The sequence below is a fragment of the Triticum dicoccoides genome, chromosome 6B (assembly GCF_002162155.2).
Source record: "Triticum dicoccoides isolate Atlit2015 ecotype Zavitan chromosome 6B, WEW_v2.0, whole genome shotgun sequence".
Taxonomy (NCBI): Eukaryota; Viridiplantae; Streptophyta; class Magnoliopsida; order Poales; family Poaceae; genus Triticum; species Triticum dicoccoides.
Window position 1 is genome coordinate 6,527,120 of NC_041391.1, and position 19,561 is coordinate 6,546,680.

The 19,561-nt window shown below is 42.3% G+C and overlaps 1 protein-coding gene across 2 annotated transcripts; it reads right to left on the reverse strand.

The window, feature by feature from the left end:
• Window positions 1-3,308: 3,308 nt before the first annotated feature.
• LOC119326411 (red chlorophyll catabolite reductase-like) lies at window positions 3,309-5,345 on the reverse strand. 2 transcript variants are annotated; one of them, XM_037600064.1, is made up of 2 exons: window positions 4,963-5,345; window positions 3,309-3,886 (listed from the first exon to the last, which is right to left on the reverse strand). In XM_037600064.1, exons 1-2 carry the CDS (start codon window positions 5,266-5,268, stop codon window positions 3,434-3,436), a joined length of 759 nt encoding a protein of 252 aa, XP_037455961.1. In that variant the 5' UTR covers window positions 5,269-5,345; the 3' UTR covers window positions 3,309-3,433. The 2 variants fall into 2 exon arrangements, with proteins under 2 accessions (XP_037455961.1, XP_037455960.1); XM_037600063.1 differs by having other exon boundaries at window positions 3,309-4,057; window positions 4,963-5,343.
• Between the last annotated feature and the right edge of the window lie 14,216 nt (window positions 5,346-19,561).

Genomic DNA, 19,561 nt, shown 5'->3' on the forward strand with positions numbered 1-19,561 from the left:
ATCTTTGTGTTGACAAACTTTATCCCAACTTACTACATGAGACTTTCTAGCTACCTCTTCTTCCAGCCAAAGCAACCTTTTGATAGAAATATCATGCCTCTTACCTGGTACATTAGGTAATTCAAACAGAGAAAACTTGTGCGTGATAGGATATTTAAATCTGCTTGAAACTACTATATAATAATTTGTAACAAACGCACATGGCCGAAAAACTGAGTACTTCAATATATGTGGCCCGCAATCTCTTATCCCGTCGCCAAAAAGGAAAAAAGCAATCTCCTCTTATCATTCCTATTAATTGACCAAGCATGCACAAGATACATGAATTATGGTCTCAGAACATTTTCCATTATTTTCATATCTGATGTGCCACATGTAGTCATGGGTGGCAACAACAGTAGGGAATTGATCCGGCCTTTATCTCACAGCGGGCTGCACTTGGGTCCATCTTCATGATCTGGCACCTAAGTCCACACGATGCCTGATCACATTCATAGTCAGCCACACATGTCTCTCCAGTCGTATCGCTCACCACTTCATCTACACATACATTCGTATTCACAAATGAGTGGGGTCGTTAGCATACAATCCATCTAAAAGTATATACATGCATGACTTAGTGCACTAACCTGACACTCCCTGGTAGAAAGAAACGGTAGCCATGACTAGAAGAGCAACGGCGAATATGGGAGCCCAAGAACTAAGGTTGTTGTTCTTGGCTAACACCATCATGTGGTCTCCTTATATAACACTTTATTTGTTTGTCTGACAAGAATTTGACCGCCTCTTCTTATATAGAGGCATGCAGGGAGGTAGCTAACTTGTCGACCAGGCAAGTAATTATATAATGCCAAATGAATTCCTATGGCTTTGTCACGCATATACTATTTGCCTTTTTATCTTTTGCTGTCTTTTATTGCATACCAAATTTAGTCCCTGGTTTTATTTAAAGCACGTTGTAAGTGATTGAACAACTAAATTTGATATTTGCTGGTTCTTCTCAAATTGTATATATGGTTAAAGATTCAATAGTGTGGTTTTATGGTATCTTCTCCTTGCCTGGTGTAGTTCATAAAAAAATGCCGAGTTAGGATTAATCTGCCTATTAGGTTGGTGATGATGTTGGTGAAATTTTTATGATTAATTTTCCTTATACTGCCTGTGAATTACAGCCTAATTCAAGTATTTACAATCTGTAATTTACCATGTTACTTTAAGAATTGTTGTTCACCACCAAATCTAACAAGTGAGCATTTATTATTTTCTAAAAAGGTCCCCAAAAGGTCATTATGTTCTATTCCAATTGTTCCTGCTGTAGTATTTATCTATTGTTTTTCTTTTTGTCCTTCCTCCTAGAGCAGTTATTAGTAAAATAATAATGGCTCCATTCCTTTTATAAGGTATATTTTTTCTCAAAAGTCAAACGAGTGCATGTTTGACCAAGTTTTTAGAAAAAATACATCAATATCCACAATACGAAATTTATATCATTTGACCCATCATGAGAAGTAGTTTCATATTTTATCTATTAGGTATTGTAGATGTTTTATTTTATTCTATAATCTTGGTCAAACATTCAAATGGTTAACTTGCACGGAAATCAATACACCTTATATTCTGAAACGAAGGGAGTAGATTAGTTCATTTTGTCAGTAAGCACTTAGATATGCATTCTTTCATGGTTGGTCTAGGCCGATGCTGCATTATCAGATTAACGCAAGAGTCATTACATGCAAGCACATTTATTTACAGATGTAGTTCATGTAATATAACTTGATCAGGGGGACCCAACTCAAATTCTCCTTTGTTTTGCTCCTTTTCTATTTTTTTCTTCTAGAGAGAAAGAAAGACATAGTTCTTAAAACAATTTTAACATGTGAGCACATAAGACCTAACTTGGGTTTACCCGGCTTCTCCTATTTGGTGCGTAGGTCGCGCATTAGTCACCTAGTGCATACCCTCTGGAACGCTTGATCATCTGTTTGGGCCGGCCCATTTTGGGTTTCTTTCCGTCCGGTTTTCGGAAGGTTCGAAACTTTTTCCCCTTTTTCCTTTGTTTTTTCTTCCATTATTTCGTTGTTTTTCCTTTTCTTTCTTTCTTTTTCTTTTTCCTTCTTATTGTTTTTATTTTCTTTCTTTTCCTTTTTCATTTTTGGGAGCATTTTTCAAATTTGTGAACATTTTCGAAATCATGAATATTTTCCAAGTTAGTGAACACGTTTTTAAAATCGTGAAAATTTTAAATTCTTCAACATTTGAATCAGATTTTAATCGTGAACATTCACCATATAAAGGATGGGATCCGCACGAGTACCTCTACCATTAGCTTTCTTTTTAATCATACTTCTGGTCTAACCCTACAGGAGAATGGTTAAAAATTGTCATGCTTTGCTATGTTGTGGGTATGTGATGTTGATTTCATATGTGAACTAATATGTGCGTGTTGTTTATATGAACCGTGTCCACGGAAATGTAGCACTACAAAACAGGGGGGTATTGGTGTCCACGGAAATGTTCCACGTTAACAATTATTCTACAGTAGAAGTCGTTTCGACCAGCTAACCCTACGGCTGGAGACGGTGGAGAGACAGTGAGATCTGCATGTGCATACTACTTGTACAGTGAGACACAATGAAGCTGCGTGTTAGTACAGGAGCTAAAAGGCTTTGGCCAGCGCGTGGAGCACGTGGAGCAGGGTCTGTAACTTCACGGATGGCTTGCATGCAGGATGGACCAGCTTGGTGTCGGCCATTCGTCTGGTAGCATATGTGAATGTGATTTAGGTGACTACAGTCAATTCTAGGCTACAACCAATGAGAATGCACACATCTGTTCAGTATTTGTCGATAAATGACGAATTTTGTTAACTCAGAACGAAGCATCACTAGGATACACACATAAAGAGCACCCACCTGGTCTCTGCATATCTAGAATGCACACAGCCAACTCCAACACACGCACACAAAAAACACTGGCAAATAGTAAAGTCATACAAGACCAAAGCTATGCCCAAGCGAGTATAAAGAAAAAAGACCCTGAAGCGACCAGTAGCGAACGACAACTATTATAAACCATATCCGCACCAACCATCTCTTGACACCACAAGAACAACGACATTCTTCAAGGGCAATGCCTTCATGAAAGAAATGACGCTCAAGCGCCTCCGTTACCGGATCCAACCACCAAAGGACAGATAATAGGTTTTCACCCTGAAGAACGAGTCCGAGCAAATCTAAGCAACGGCTTCAACAAGGGAGCGATGCAAAAGCATCGTCATTGCCAGGTTTAACACATCTATTCAGTATGGCTTGATAAAATGGTAAAGTCGCTTTCTGTGGCACAAAATGATGACATACACTGCTTACAACTCATAGATTTTATAGAAACAGGCTTATCATTGGATGCAAAATGATTACATTTCTGCTTCTTAATCCTAGGCCTCCTGTAGTTGTACCCCAAAGGCCTTACGGATTTCAGCGATGATGTGGCCAGACACATCGGGACCAAACATCCTAGGCAAATTTGCAGTTAGGTCGACCTCGATTGATTTTAATCTTACAACTTGGTCCCTCTTGATCATGATCTCCCTCTCGGCCTCTTCGATTTTGGAGGTGTCACAAGCGCAACTATGAAGCCAGGTTCGAAGAACCTCCTTTACAGTTGATGCCAGATGACCACACACTATCTCTTCCAAGGTACCCTCCCCTCCTTGCCCGCAGTCGATGGTGACCGACACCGCTGTTGGAGAACATGCACTGCGCACAAAGAGCGACGGCGACCGGTATGGACGGGTTTGTGGCAATTCTTCGATCTTCTCACGTTGCTTGTCCAAGTGAGTATGTTCATAGTACTTGTGGATGTACTCCGGGTGGAGCGCGAGGTCTTTCCGTGGGAGCAGATCAAGAATCACAACCATTGAAGTTGGGCTGCCTTGTATGAACTCCATGAGGAAATGTGGTGCATCCGTCAAGGCATTGAGGAAAATAAGAACCGACGTAATGTCGATTGCGCCATTTGGGACTTTGCAGTGAAGTGACGAGTGCAGCATGAAATCAATCTGTAGACAATAAATTATGAACTTTTACAGCGTACACATTTCCTCATAACTTGGATTACAAACCTTTGTTTGTATGGTTGTCAACAGAAGAAAAAAAGTGTTTCGTCAGAGCTCCGTACTGTCCATCCATGTGCGGAACTTTTGGGATCCGTGGGCGTTTTTTAAAGAGTTGTTGTGGTGTAACTCAATTGGGAACATGTGTTGTGCAGTCGCGCTATTGGTTGATAATGTTGGGTTGGCCACAGCGTGCCTGTCCATTCTCTAGCAATGGCAGGCAGGGCACATAGTACACAATGCTACACACGTGGAGAGTGATAAAGAAAGGTGGCATAGTAAATGAAGACAAAGAAGCAGTTTGCTCCAGTATGTGAATATGAGACACAGAGGCCTTCTTTGGTTTGTACGAAATGTATAGGAATTTCATAGGATAGGATTTTTAAAGAAAAAATTCATATGGAGCCCTTTGATTTGTAGGAATGAATTTCTATTCCTGTGTAGGATAGAAACCAATCCTTCATATTTTAAAGAGAGAAAAAATATTAGCCTAGACTCAATGAAAAAAAATTCATATCCTATGCATCAAATGACATGTCTTTTTTTATAAGAATTGAGATGCACGCCATCTTACTTCCTATGTTTTCCCTATTCCTATCCTATGAAACAAAGGAGGCCATAGAGTTTGAATGTGCGGAAAATACAGAGAGAAAATTGAAATGGCGTGTTTGACCTGTTTAACAAAAGATGTGTAGATCGTTTGATCTATCTAAAGACTAAAGTCTTTTCAAACAAATTCTAAAGACTGAAGTAGATTAGACAGTGTTGAGGAGTGTGCCGGTGCCAGCCCCCTCCCCGTCCCGTCCCGTAAAAAAAACTGTGGTGGGGGATGTAATGGAAAGAGGAATTACCGACGAGGCAGGCGCGCCTCGGCGCACGTCCAGCATGCCGACGGCGGTCCCAGCGCCGTTCTGGAAGTCGGCTACGTGGGCGGGCACAGCCGAGGGCAGCAGCGGCACCGCTGCCGCCGCCTCGGCTGCCAGCGCCCGCGCGACCTCCCGGTGCGCCAGCGACGGCATCGTTGCCTCCTGCTGCACCAGCGGCATGCGCGCGCGCACGGTGCTGCTCGACCTTCTGCCGGCCACGCCGCGGCGGAGGCGGGAGATGGCAGGGAGAGTGGCCGCAACCACAGAGACGGAGGTCGCCGGCCGGAGCATGGCACTCTCGACTGCGTGGACAACGATCGATCCACGCCGAGCAGATGGCAGCTTAAAATCTCACGTGTGCTACGAGACGAATGGCTGGTCCATATATCCTGCAGCTGCAAGCCACCCGTGAAGGCAAGGTATTGGCACGGCATCTTGCATGAAGGAGCCCCCTGTCTCCCCACCAACCGGCTGGGTCACTTCTACTGTTGCACTTTATTGATTACTCGAACCGGTTGTCGACAGTGTGTTTTTTTATGAGTTAGGATGATGCATATATGATACTAGTGTATGATACTATCTCCGTAATATATAATAGTACTGATAAGTGCCATACGTCAGATGCGTGGCGGGTTTTGCTAGACCTACCCAAAATTTGCTATGAAAGTTACGTAGGGTGTGATGTGGGCTTGTTTGATTAGAATGCACCAGCCCCACCTTGAAATTAGGGGGGATTACTGGGACTAGGGAAGGAGACTTCCTTTTTGTATCTAATTTAGTATCATTTTTGGGTGTGTGGCACTGCCGCGCTGATATTTTTGATGGCAATTTTAATCATGTAAGGATGGCAGTTTTCAGCGTCAAGTTTCTGTCAAAAATTAACGAAAGCATGAATGTTGTCATACTCGCGTCACTAAACTCATTCTCTCTTTTTCATTTATTTTTATGCCACATCATCAAAATTGCTTAGTTAGCATGCATGATACTCCAACTACGATTGGCTTTACACACTTGATGGGTGCTCCTAGTGACCACCGGTGGATAGTTTTTTCCTGAATTCTTGCCTACAACTAATTGAGTCAGAGCATCTCTAGCTTCTAGGGGCAAATTATCTGGTTTGAGAGATTATTAAGGCCTATCTAATAGATCCCGGCAAAAAGAGCATCAGCTCAGTAGTTAGGCATAAGGTTGTGCGGCCTAACCATTCAGGTTTAATTCCTAAAATTGATAGGTGATGCACATGGGTTTTCCCCATTAACTGAGGATCAAGCTTGATGTGCGGTTGGACCAGTCATCAAGATAAAATCTTCGAAACCATAAAAAAAATCTCTAAGGACCATGCTTGGTGTGTCGTGGGACTGCACTTCAAGATAAAAATCATGATACTCATACTAAAAAGGCCGTGTGCGTCCCCAGGGGCGTAGCTATGTAGAGCTAGCCGGTGTCACTGGCACCGGGTTCAATTTGAACTTGCTTAATGTAATCCATTGATTTAGTGTAGATCATTGAATTATTTGATATGTAGGCTTGCATTCTTCTATGTGGACACCGGGTAATTTCCAATCTGGATCCGCCCCTGTGCGTCCCTGTTTAGTGCAGAGACAGGAAGAAGTGAAATTCTACTCCTCCATTCGCAGTTATAAGGCCGCACGGCGCTGATGGCGGCGGACCATTCATTCTCTCCTCTCGTGAGGACTGGGCAGCGTGGGGCCGCTCGGCCAAGAAGAGGTGTGAGGGCAGCGGGCACGATAAGCCGACGTTGTGCTGCGCACCTAGGCGTGGGCGAGCGTGGCAGGGAGAGCAGGTCCTCAGCGGGGCAATACGACAGGCAGAGGTAGCAGCTCCGCAGCGACGGCGACGTGTGTATGTGGTGTCCAGGAGACGCCCCTATTTAGATCTGCAGCGTGCAAGCCGTGGGATACGCATGGTGGCGCCCCCAACACGGATCTGGCTGGAAGGCGTCTTGTGGGGGCGTAAGATTCCTGGAGGTTGCGTGCGTCGCCGGCGGCCCAGTGGGCGGCTGGTCATTGCCACCCAATGGTCCAGAGTGCCTACTTTGGTTGTTGGCTCATGGCATGGCATTGGACATGCGATGGGCTCTTTGCTGGGAGGTGGACTACCGCGGTAAGGTGGTGGATTTCGGCGCAGGCAGTGAGCGACCAACGATATTACAGTTTACGGCTTGGTGGCAGTGATTTAGATCTCGTCAGACCGAGTGGCGGTGGCTGCAGACTATGCTGCACCGACCTCCTACGGCTTCATGACGGCGGTGGTCATCTATCAGGATCTAGTTGTTGACTTCGGCGGTGAGATGCAAATTATGGACGACGACTTGACGCAAAGGGATGCTTGTGCAGCAGCAGCGGACGCATCGCATGCAGTTAGCGGGATCACGGGAAAGTGTTTGCTTGAGTGACTTTGACGATGGTGCTACTCGAGCACCTGGCCGTGAGCTCCGGGGTGAAAGCCTAGGTTTGACCTGGGCTAGTTATACCTGGCAATGCCGATGTTTTTATGTTGTTACCTTGTTAAGGACATTGCTTGGATATGTTCGGATTGATTCTTCAAGGTGAAGACCTAGATTTTGACCTTTGTGGTTCAATCAGGTGACAAAGACGCTTGAGTGCCGCTTCCTTCTTCAAGACATTGTTGTTGAAAAACCTCATCATCTGTGTGGTGTCATGAGATGATTGGTGCGGATATGTCCATTGTCTTAGTTTACCCATCATAGATCTGATAGCTTTGATTTTTCTTTTTTTCCTCGCCTATGCATACTATAATGCCCATATGCAAAACTATTCCAAATATATATCCTCGGGGTCCATTTCTAGAATAAAAGTGCATACAAAGCCGTCGTAAGCATATGACTTCAAAACCATATACGGGCTGTCGTATGCCATGGACTCCACAATTTGAATATCACAACAATTCCACTACCAAAGAGGGAACATATTCATATACATATGAATAGCGCATACAAGTGCCATGATCTACAACCGCGACCCCCCCCCCTCCTCCCCTGGCGGCGGCGGGGGAACCCTAGCCGCGCCACCGCGGCCCCCTCCCCACCTCACCCCACCTCCTCGCCGCCGCCTGAGGCAGCCGCCGAGCAAGCCCGGGGCGCCAAGGATGGTGGCGACGGGGTCTCGGCTGCCCTGCCTCGGCGCGGGTAGTCCCGGATCTGGAGCAGCGACTCCTTTGGCGAGACACGGCAGGCTCCGGCGAGCAGCCGTGCGGGCGGTGGATCTGGCGTCCTGGCCGCGCAGGCGGCGGGATCCCGGTGGTCGTTGGCGGCTGGCGGCGGCTTCTGCGGTGGTCGGTGCGCGCGATCTAGCGCCTCCCCTCCTCCCATGTTCGTCGCGTGGGCCAGACAGGACGGGCCGTGCTTCCCGTGGTCGCCGATTCTGTACAGGAGGCACTGCTTGTGGCGGGGATCTAGTTGGGGCGAAATCCCTGGCAGGCCGCGCCGACGGCAATGCCTAGGGCGCCGTTCCCCACCTTGGAGGCGTCGGTATGGACTTATCTCCTCACTTCCCCTTTCCCTATGTCTTCTGGCCGAAAGCGCTAACTTTGTTGGGCGGCGGCGGCGCTCATAGCACCGTTCCTTCTTGAAGGCACCGCTTTGGGAACCTTGGGGTTGGGTGGCGCTTGTGGGTGTTGGGCGACGGCGATGGTGCGGACCTATCCTAGCATGGATCTACGTCTGTTGCTTGGAGATGGGCTCGCGTAGGTGGAGGTCGTCATTCGGCGTCGTGGTGACGTCCATGGCGGAGGACCTGCCAAGGCTCGCGTAGGTGGAGGTCGTCATTTGGCGTCATGGTGGCGTCGATGGCGGAGGACCTGCCAAGGTTGACACTTCAATCTGCTCTGAAGATGGACCAGCGGAAGATGGCGGCGACGACACATGTGAGTGCATCAGACCGGTTTATGCCCCGGGCCCGGTAGATGGCTCGGTCGGGGCCTCCAGCTTTAGATGTTAGGCTTAGGTGAGAGGTCTGGGTATGTGGCCCGGCTTGCACCCCTTCATCATATGGATAGGAGTAGCCGTAGATGTTGCCAAGATGACGGATTCAGGCATATTATTGTACTACTTTGTAAGGTCCTCGAGAATAATCAATAAAATCGCCACATGCATCTTCCAGATGCAGAGGCCGGGGGTCATCCTCCTTTTCTATGAAAAAAAGTGTCATGATCCAAATAATTAGACATAGAGACCACATGGTCCAACCTACATCATCAGAGCGGAAGACAACAAATGGTCTCAGTACAGACAAGATCAAATGATGATTTAGAGGTAGGAAAACATAAGCAACATTCCCGTATAACATGTCAGTTTCAGGCTACCGGTCGGGCCCCGCTAAACTAGTGGCCGTCATCATCGAAGAACTCCACGTGGTCAGATCCCTATTGAAGTAGTAACATGTACTTGTTGTTGTTGTTGTTGTTGTTGTTGTTGTTGTTGTTGTTGTTGTGTCAAAGGTGAGTACTTTGGGTACTCAGCAAGTCTCATTACCAATGGTACCAGAACTAACAATACTTATAGATGCAGACTCAAGCATAGCCTAATGGTGGAAGGGGGCTGATGCCTTCCCACCTATGGAGGTTCAAGGCATAATACTTGCAATTTAGATTTGTTGTATCAATTATGCTGCTCCCTTACAGTCTTTCTATTAAAAGAATGCTTGTAAGTGTGGTAAAGGATAACCGGTATAATTACAGCAAGCAACTAAGCAATATATTACTCTTACGTCTATCAGAGTCAAGATGAGGCATTTCAAAAATGTCCAAGTGTTTCAAAAGAATGTATGTGACAATTTTAAAATGTTATAAAATGTAAAATAATGCTTATGTAATTAAAAAATGTTTCATACCATTCGAAAAATATACGTTACATTCAAGAAAATGTTCACCCATTTCAAAAAAATCTCTGTGACATTTGATAAAAACCTGCTTATTTAAAAACAATGTTTTGTAACATTGAAAAAATGTTTGGGGCATGTATTTGTAAAATGTTTGACACATATTCGAAAAAATGTTCAATATAGTATTTGGAAAAATGATAATCATGAGTTTTTAAAATGTTTAACATATATAAAAAGTAGTTTAGATGTATACGAAAAATGTACAATGTGTATGAAAACTAAGTAGACTTCAAAACATATATTTTTCGAAATAGATAGTTATTTATTTGAAAATATTAAACGTGTATATAATATATTCCTGATGTATACAGAAACATATAACATAGAAATGAGACATGCATTGAAAATAATACAAAGGTAAAATAAAAATTGAAGAAAACAGTGAAAACAAAGAAAATCAAAGGAAAAAAGAAAGAGGGAAAATCAAGAACTGAATAAAAGCAGAGAGAAACCAAAGAAAGCAGATGCAAAACATTGAAAACTACAGGGGAAAAAAACTTCCGCACAACTACATTATCGGAAGCAAAATCGTGACTCTCCTAAAAGGAAAAAAAACAGAAAACACGTTTTTTTTTCGTTCCGTGAGGCACGGCCGTGACTCTCGTGAAAGAAAAAAAAACGCATTTTTTTGCCAATTTATGTTTTATCAAAAAGCTAAGGAAGAACGGTGGAAAACCAAAACATCGAAAAAACCCAAAAAACCTTTAAAAAGCTGAAAACGCATGCCGAAAAATAAAAAAACAAAATCCGGAGGGAGCGCCCAGAGCGCGGCACGTGGCGAATGGCTGAAAGCACGCCAAGTGGCGCTGATTGTTGCGAGGCTCCCGAAGGAGCGCTCGTTAACTAGTTGCTCTCCTCTATCGCGTTATGCAAGCGAATGGGGACGCCTCGCGTCGGGGCGAGCCCAGATTGGCCGGCTCAGCCGCATAAGAGGTAAACGGCATGTTTTTTTGTGTTTACCTGTTTTCTATTCTCATTTTTTCTTTATCTTTGTAATTTTATTTAAATTTTAAATATTCTACATATATGTACAATAAACACTATTCATAATCGCATTTAAGAAAAATGTTGAACAATTATTAGAAAATTGTTGAATAAGTATTAAAAAATATTGAAAAAGTATTTAAAAAATGTTGAATAAATATTTGAATATTTTGAATAAGTATTAGAAAATGTTGAACACGTACTTGCAAAATGTTGAACAAGTTTCAAAATTTTGAATAAGTATTAAAAAATTTGGACAAGTATTTGAAAAATATTGAATGAGTATTAACAATTGTTGAGCGAGAATTTTTAAAATGTTGAACAAGTATTTAACAAAGGTTGAATAAAAATTAAAAATAATGAACAAGTATATGAAATATGTTGAATAGGTATTAAAAATTGTTGAACGAGTATGTGAAAAATGTTGAACAAGTATTTACAAAATATTGAACAAGAAATTTAAAATTTTGAATAAGTATGAAAAATGTTGAACAATTAGTTGAAAAGGTTGAATAGGTATTAAAAAATGTTGAATGGGTATTTCAAAATGTTGAATAAGTACTAAAAAAGTTGACCAAGTATAAAAAAAATGTTGAATAACTATTAAGATGTTGAAGAAACATTCGGACAATGTTAAACGTTTATATAAAAAATGTTGATCACTTGTTACAAACTTTTTTTTGACATGTACGAAAATGTAGACTGAAAGCAAAAACAAGCATTAGAAAACACAGAAGAAAAACAAAATATTAAGAAGAAAAAAGAAAACCAAACAAAAAATGGAGAAAAAAATGAAACAAATCTGAGAAGAAAGAAGAAAGAATGCAAAAACAGAGAAGAAAAAATGTAGAAGAAAAAAATGTAAAAGAAAAAATGGAGAAGATTGGCTCTGTCGCTTCTAGTAGACCTCGATCCTATTAATAACAAATAATATGCCGTAGGCGGAGTGGTTAGCTGCGCGGGCACCTTCTTTATTCCTGACTTTTTCAATAAGTGCGCGCTAAATGGAATCGCTCCGCTGTGGCACCTTCTAGCAATTTGACCGGCGCTGCTAACCACTAGGCTAAGCTCATGTTTAAATAGCTGGGCGCATCGTGCTTGAGGCATAAAGTAGCTGGGCCGCCCTATTATAGTCCTCTTTCTTCACTTTCTTCTATGCTATTCGGGTTTTCTTCCCTTTTTGGCCATTTTGTTCTTTTTCTTTTTTCTTCTCTATTTTTTCATTGTTTTTTTATTTGTCTCTCCAGTTTTAATTGGTTTTCTTATTTTATTTTGTTTCTTTTATTTTAATTTCTCTGCTTTAGTTTAGTTTTCATCTAATTAATAAGTGATCAACATTTTTTGTATACACGTTAAACATTGTTCAACATTTTAATGCTTGTTCAACATTTTTAAAATATTTTTTCAACACTTTTCAAATACTTTATCAACATTTTAAATACAAATTAAGAATTTTGTTTCAACACTTTTAATGCTTATTCAACAATTTTCAAATAATTGTTCGAAAATTTTAAAATTCTTGTTCAAAATTTTTAGAATGCTTGATTAACATTTCCAAGTAATTTTTCAACATTTTTCAAATCCTGGTTCAACATTTTCTGAATGCTTATTCAACATTTTCCGAATGATTGATTAACATTTTTTAAAATACTTTTTCAACATTTTTTCCAATACATAGTCAACATTTTCCGAAAGCTTGATTAACATTTTTCAAATACTTTCTCAACATTTTATTCTTACACTTGTTCAACATTCTTCAAATTCTTGATTAACATTTTTTCAAATAATGATTCAACATTTCCCAAAAAAATTGTAGAGTGTTTTTTGCAATATACCCCATCCTTCCCAAAATATAAGAGTTTTTGACACTAGCATAGGGTCAAAAATGTTCTTATATTTTCGGACGGAAGGAGTATATTTGTGATATTTTAAATTATAAAAAAATACAAAAATAAAGCAACAAACAAAAACAGAAAGCGTAAAAAAACAGAGAACCAGGCTGTGGCCTCACGCGCATGTGAGTCGGCCCATGCTGCTCGCCCCCTTCAGCGAGCACTCCCCTCGTTCTCGCAGAATGCGAGATATAGGGGGCCCTCAGGAACTAGCGCGCGCAGCTGCTTGTTTTGGGCAGGCCCAGTTACTCTAGCCCCCTTGCATCGCTCTCTGTTTGATGGTTTCACGGTGGTTTGGTCAACGGTTCACCATTTCAACGTTGATATTTTAAACAAAAATAACAAAAAAAATCCAAAAATAAAAAAAATTCGTGATTTAAAATATGTTCACAGATTTTTAGAAAGTCCATAAATTTTAAAAGAAGTTCATCACTTTTGAAAAAAATTGATCAATATTTAAAAAATCATAGAATTTGAAAGAAGGTATATTGAATGTGAAAAAAGTTCATCAAATTTAAGAAAAATGTCATCGAATTTGAATAAAAATCATCAATGTAGGAAAAAGTTCATCAATGTTGGAAAAATTCACCGAATTTGAAATAAGTTCACTGGTTTTTTAATAAATTCATTGAATTTGAATAAAGTTCATCGAATTTGACAAAAAACATTGACTTTCAAAAAAGTTCATTGAATTCGAAAAGAAGTTCATGAATTTCAGGAAAAAGTTCATTGAATTTGAAATAAGTTCATCGAATTTCAAAAAAATGGTTCATCCAATTGTAAAAGCAGTTCATTGATTCGTTAAAAAGTTCATCAAATTTGAAAATAAAAAGAAAGAGGAAAACACAAAAAATAAAACAAAAAGGAAAATTAAAAAAAGAAAGCAAACAAAAAAAATAAGAAACCAAAAACAAAAGAAAACCAGGAAAAAAAACCCCACCGGAACCCAGGCCAGAAAACAAGAACAAGAGCTTGCACACATTAGGGAAAGAAGAAATTGATAAAAAGAAGTAACCTGCCACAAGCATTGTGAGGTCCTAAGTTGGCTACTACAGTTTGGTACGAACGATGTGGTTCCTAGTTCAAATCCTGGCACCACACACCTATTTTTGAGTTTTTAACGGAAAGGGAAAAAATGAAGCTGGGCCGAGGCCAACTACTATGCGTGGTTAGCTGCTTCAGGCGCCGGTTTGCAAAAACACTATAAACCGGCGCGTGAAGCACCAAATAGGATTCCCCTGACCAATTTGTGAACGCGAAGATGATCTTAATTATCGAGTAGTTCAAACAGAAGAAAGGAATTAGAATCCACTGACCGGCCGAGCTGGAGATCGATCGCATGCTGCGCTCTGTTGGCCATGCCTCGCTCCTACTCTCATCATCATATATTCTAAAAAAAATCTCGCCCCGGTTTCCCATCTCTCGCAAGCATTCACCGCACGTTAGACATCTGCTTGCGTCGCTCACCTCGCCCTCACCAAGCCCACGACCACTGCCACCGCAGCAAGACGGGCTGCCCGCGGGTGCTAGAACCATGGATCGCCGCTACGACCTACGAGCGACAGGGGGCGACCAGCCGACCACGACCATGAGTGACGTCGAACCAAAGCTGCAAAACAGCGATAGCAAGCTCATGACTGGCGGCGACCAGAGCAAGCGACCATGTCTAGACTCTAAAGTTACAATCCGGCGTTGCACGATGCTAGAAACAAGGGGCCTCAGTGCAAACCCATGCCGGACACCATTTGCTGCACCGCAAATGCATTTAGCTCCAACCAAGTGTCGCCGATGCTGGAACACCATACCCACGTACACAGCTTAGGTAAAAATATTACACACTAATGTGGGTTAAAATATTGGAGGTAGCCGAACACTTCGATTTAGAGCCGCCGATAGTCTCGACTGCGAAGTGTGCCGAGGGTGAAGGGTACCAAGGTGCAATACACTTGCATCACACAATGTTGCAGGTGAAGGGCTAAATTTCTTTATTTTTCATTGAATTTTGCTTTCGTGGACCTGAATATATACGAATACTACTAGGTGCTACTAACTTTGCTACTGTTGTAGTAGCCGCACCACAGGGAGATAACACGACTAAATCAGTGCCATGAAGCTCGCTGAAAACATGAGTTTGAGCATCTGGAGCAAGATCCTCATAAAATGTGTTGTGTTTACGAAAACAAGCATGACCTCAACATCGAGTTAGAGAACTAGGATCGTTAGCTTGACCTCGAAGAGCACAAGAGTAAGAAGTTGAAGCTGGAGCATGATATGTTGGAGAAGTTGACCAGTAAGCTGGTTGTTTGGGGGGCGGGGCATGTGTCCCCTTTTTTTATCACTCGCTAGCTGTTGTGCCTATGTTTGTTCTATGTTAACAATGCATTATTTAAGAGGATAATTCTGGTGCGTAAGGTAGAAAGGAATGATTATTTGAATTTTTAGTTTCCCCTATTTAATTAGAATGTAAAATAATAATGATAATTCGCGCGTGCGTTGGAGCGTGCATTTTCCGACAAGGCACTTAGGCCAGATTAGGCAATCCAGTTGTGTGCTCCCTTTCCTATTCTTTTTTTTCCTTTGCATGCAACGGAAAGCATAAGCCACCAACCCACCCACCCCTGAAAATCAGGGGGCCAAGATATTAGAGAGAGAGTTTTACATTCACACAGCCATCCACACCCTTAAAATTAGGGGAGAGGGATTAATGAGGTTGAAGAGAGATTAGATATGGGGCCCACAACAAAAATTAGGGGGGCAAGCCTATCGCGTGTTGCGACGAGCGCACGCGTAAAATTCTGTATTTACTTTTGAGGTGGCATGTGTCCCCTGTTTTTGTCACTCACTAGGGGGAGGGGCATGTGTCCCTGCTTTTTTCACTCGCTAGGGGGCAGGGGGCATGTGTCCACTGCTTTTGTCACTCTAGCTGTTGTGCCTATGTTTGCTCTATGTTAACAATTTCATTATTTAAGAGGCTAGTTCAGGTGCGTGAGGTAGAAAGGAATGATTATTTGAATTTTTATTTTCACCTACTTAATTAGAATGTAGAATAACAATGCTAACTTGCCCGCCTATTGGAGCATGTAGTTTCCGACAAGGCCCTTAGGCCAGATTAGGCAACCAGTTGTGTGCTCCCTTTGCTATTCTTTTTTTTTTGCATGCAGCGGAAAGCACAAGCCACCTCCCCACCCACCCTTGAAAATCAGGGGGCAAGAGATTAGAGAGAGGATTTTACATACACACATCCATCCACGCCCTTAAAATCAGGGGAGAGGGATTAATGAGGTTGGAGAGAGATTAGATACTGGGCCCACAACAAAAATCAGGGGGGCAAAGCCTATCGTGCGTTGCGACGAAAACACGCATAAAAGTTTGTATCTACTTTTGAGGGGGCATGTGTCCCCTGCTTTTATCACTCGTTAGGGGGGAGGGGGCATGTGTCCCCTGCTTTTTTCACTCGCTAGGGTGCAGAGGGCATGTGTCCCTTACTTTTTTTCAGTCGCTAGCTGTTGTGCCTAAGTTTGTTCTATGTTAACAAGGTCATTATTTAAGAGGCTAGTTCAGGTGCGTAAGGTAGAAAGGAATGATTATTTGAATTTTTATTTTCCCCTACTTAATTAGAATAATAATTCTAATTCGCGCACCCATTGGAGCATGTAGTTTCCGGCAAGGCACTTAGGCCAGATTAGGTAATTCAGTTGTGTGCAGTGAAAAGCACACATGCCACCTGCTCACCCACCCCTGAAAATTAGGGGGCCAAGAGATTAGAAAGAGGATTTTACAACACATAGCCATCCATGCCCTTGAAATCAGGGAGAGGGATTAATGAGGTTGGAGAGAGATTAGATACTAGGCCCACAACTAAAATCAGGGGGCAAGCCTATCACACGTTGCGATGAGCACACGCGTAAAAGTCTGTATTTACTTTTGAGCGGGCATGTGTCCCCGTTTTTGTCACTCGCTAGGGGGAGGGGGCATGTGTCCCCTACTTTTGTCACTCGCTAGTTGTTGTGCCTATGTTTGTTCTATCTTAACAATGCCATTTTTTTAGAGTTTAGGTGCGTAAGGTAAAAAGGAATGATTATTTTTTATTTTTATTTCCACCTACTTAATTAGAATGTAGAATAATAATGCTAATTTTCGTGTGGGAGTTGGAGCGTACAGTTTCCGATAAGGCACTTAGGCCAGATTAGGCAATCCAGTTGCGTGCTCCTTTTCCTATTATTTTTTTTCTTTGCATGCAACGGAAAGCACACAGGCCACCTACCCACCCACCCTGAAAATCAGGGGGGCAAGAGATTAGAGAGAGGATTTTACATACACACAACCATCCACGCCCTTAAAATCAGGGGAGAGGGATTAATGAGGTTGGGAAGAGATTAGGTACTGGGTCCACAACTAAAATCAGGGGGCAAGCCTATCGCGCGTTGCGACGAGCGCAAGCGTAAAAGTATGTATCTACTTTTGAGGGGTATGTGTCCCCTGCTTTTGTCACTTGCTAGGGGGGAGGGGGCATGTGTCCCTGCTTTTGTCACTCGCTAGCTGTTGTGCCTATGTTTGTTCTATATTAACAATGCCCTTATTTAAGAGGCTAATTCAGATGCGTAAGGTAGAAAGGAATGATTATTTGAATTTTTATTTTCCCCTACTTAATTAGAATATAGAATAATAATGCTAATTCACGCGCCCGTTGGAGCATGTAGTTTCTGACAAGGCACTTAGGCTAGATTAGGCAATTCAGTTGTGTGCTCTCTTTCCTATTTTTTCATTTTTTTGCATGCAATGAAAAGCACAGGGCACCTGCCCACCCACCCCTGGAAATCAGGGGGTCCAAGGAGATTAGAGAGAGGATTTTACATACACACAACCATCCATGCCCTTAAAATAAGGGGAGAGGGATTAATGAGGTTGGAGAGAGATTAGATACTGAGCCCACAACTAAAATCAGGGGGCAAGCCTATCGCGCATTGCGATGAGCGCACGTGTAAAAGTCTGTATTTAATTTTGAGCGGGTATGTGTCCCCTGTTTTTGTCACTCGCTAGGGGAGGGGGCATTTGTCCCCTGCTTTTGTCACTCACTAGTTGTTGTGTTTGTGTTTGTTCTATGTTAACAATGACATTTTTAAGAGGATAATTTAGGTGCGTAGGGCTAAAAAAGAATGATCATTTGAATTTTTATTTCCACCTACTTAATTAGAATGTAGAATAATAATATTAATTTGCGTGCGCGCATTGGAGCGTGCAGTTTTTGACAAGGCACTTAGGCCAGATTACGCAAGCCAGTTGCGTGCTCCCTTTCCTATTCTTTTCTCTTTTTGCATGCAATGGAAAGCACAGACCAGCTGCCCACCCACCCCTCAAAATCAAGGGGCCCAAGAGATTAGAGAGAGGATTTTACATTCACACAACAATCCAAGCCCTTAAAATTAGGGGAGAGGGATTAATGAGGTTGTACAGAGATTAGATATTGAGCCCACAACTAAAATTAGGGGGCAAGCCTATGCCGCGTTGCAATGAGCATGCACGTAAAAGTCTGTATTTACTTTTGAGGGGGCATGTGTCCCCTACTTTTGTCATTCGCTAGCTGTTGTGCCTATGTTTGTTCTATGTTAACAATGTCATTATTTAAGAGTATAGTTCAGGTGTGTAAGGTAGAAAGGTGTGTAAGGTAGGAATGATTATTCGCTAGTTGTTCTGCTTTTTTGTAATTCTCTGGCACATATGATCGCCTTCTTCTACTTTAATTACCTCGCATGTAGCAGGCTTTTAATTAGCCGCTTCAATTTAGGTTTCCCACAATTTTGCTTTTGAAAAGGAAGCGATCAACCACACTAATTACAAAAGGGCAGAAGGCAATCATATGTGCTAGAAAAATTGACAAGAAGAAGAAGGCGATCATATGTGCCAGAGAATTACAAACGAAATTGACAGGAAGGATAACTCATCGACCCAGAAGCCAGATTGTTTGGAGAGGAGGCGACGCAGAGGTAGAGGGAATCGAGTAGACGCAGAGGCAGAGGAACCGTCAAAGAGCGTTGTGGCAGTAAGGACAAAGCGCCCTGGCGCATGCCTGTTTTTAATAATTGGGACAGGGACTTGTTGGGTTGTTAGACTCCCGTCCGTTGGACTCCTTGCTTTCTTTTTTTCCTTTTTCTTTTTCAAATGGGCTCCTCTCATTATAATAGGCTCATATAAGAAAGCAGAAGAGGCCCAATACTTCAGGGTTGCGATCTAGATTACATGATCAATTCTTGTCTAAAACTACTCCTTCATGAGCACCCTCAAAAGGAAAAAGCTTTGCGTGATCGATAGCTCTGCATGACTATCGTATTGTTTGTTTACGTTATATCCCTATATTTTCTCGTGGCCGGTTGTTAGAGAACCCTCTATAAATACAAAGCTTTTCATGACTTATATCACATTTGACCCGAATTACCACCCCGCGCCGCCCATATCTAGCTTTCCCATGTCTTCACCGAATTACCACCCCATGCCGCCAAAAGTAGCTCCCAGGTCAAAGAAGCCGAAGGAGTCTGCTGCAACAAAGAATTACCAAAAAACGTTACAGTTATCATGCTATATCACTCATAGGCTCCTGCATCCATGATGCTTGGCTAAATCACCAAAATCATGGTAGAAACAGGGGATAATTTGAAGTTCTGAACACACAACACTCACGTACGTATGAGTGAGAGTAGCAAATCCGCTCACAGTGCTCGGATGTACACCTCATAGGAGTCGTGGTGTTGGTCCTAGAGCTGCTGCGACTATATCGTGCTGCACAATAAA

Excerpts from the sequence above, each read along its gene's own strand:
- LOC119326411 (XM_037600063.1), bottom strand. The coding sequence starts at position 5,268 with ATGCTCCGGCCGGCGACCTCCGTCTCTGTGGTTGCGGCCACTCTCCCT. Across the intron at positions 4,058-4,962 it reads GAGGCGCGCCTGCCTCGTCG|ATTGATTTCATGCTGCACTC; the intron begins GTAATTCCTCTT and ends TATTGTCTACAG.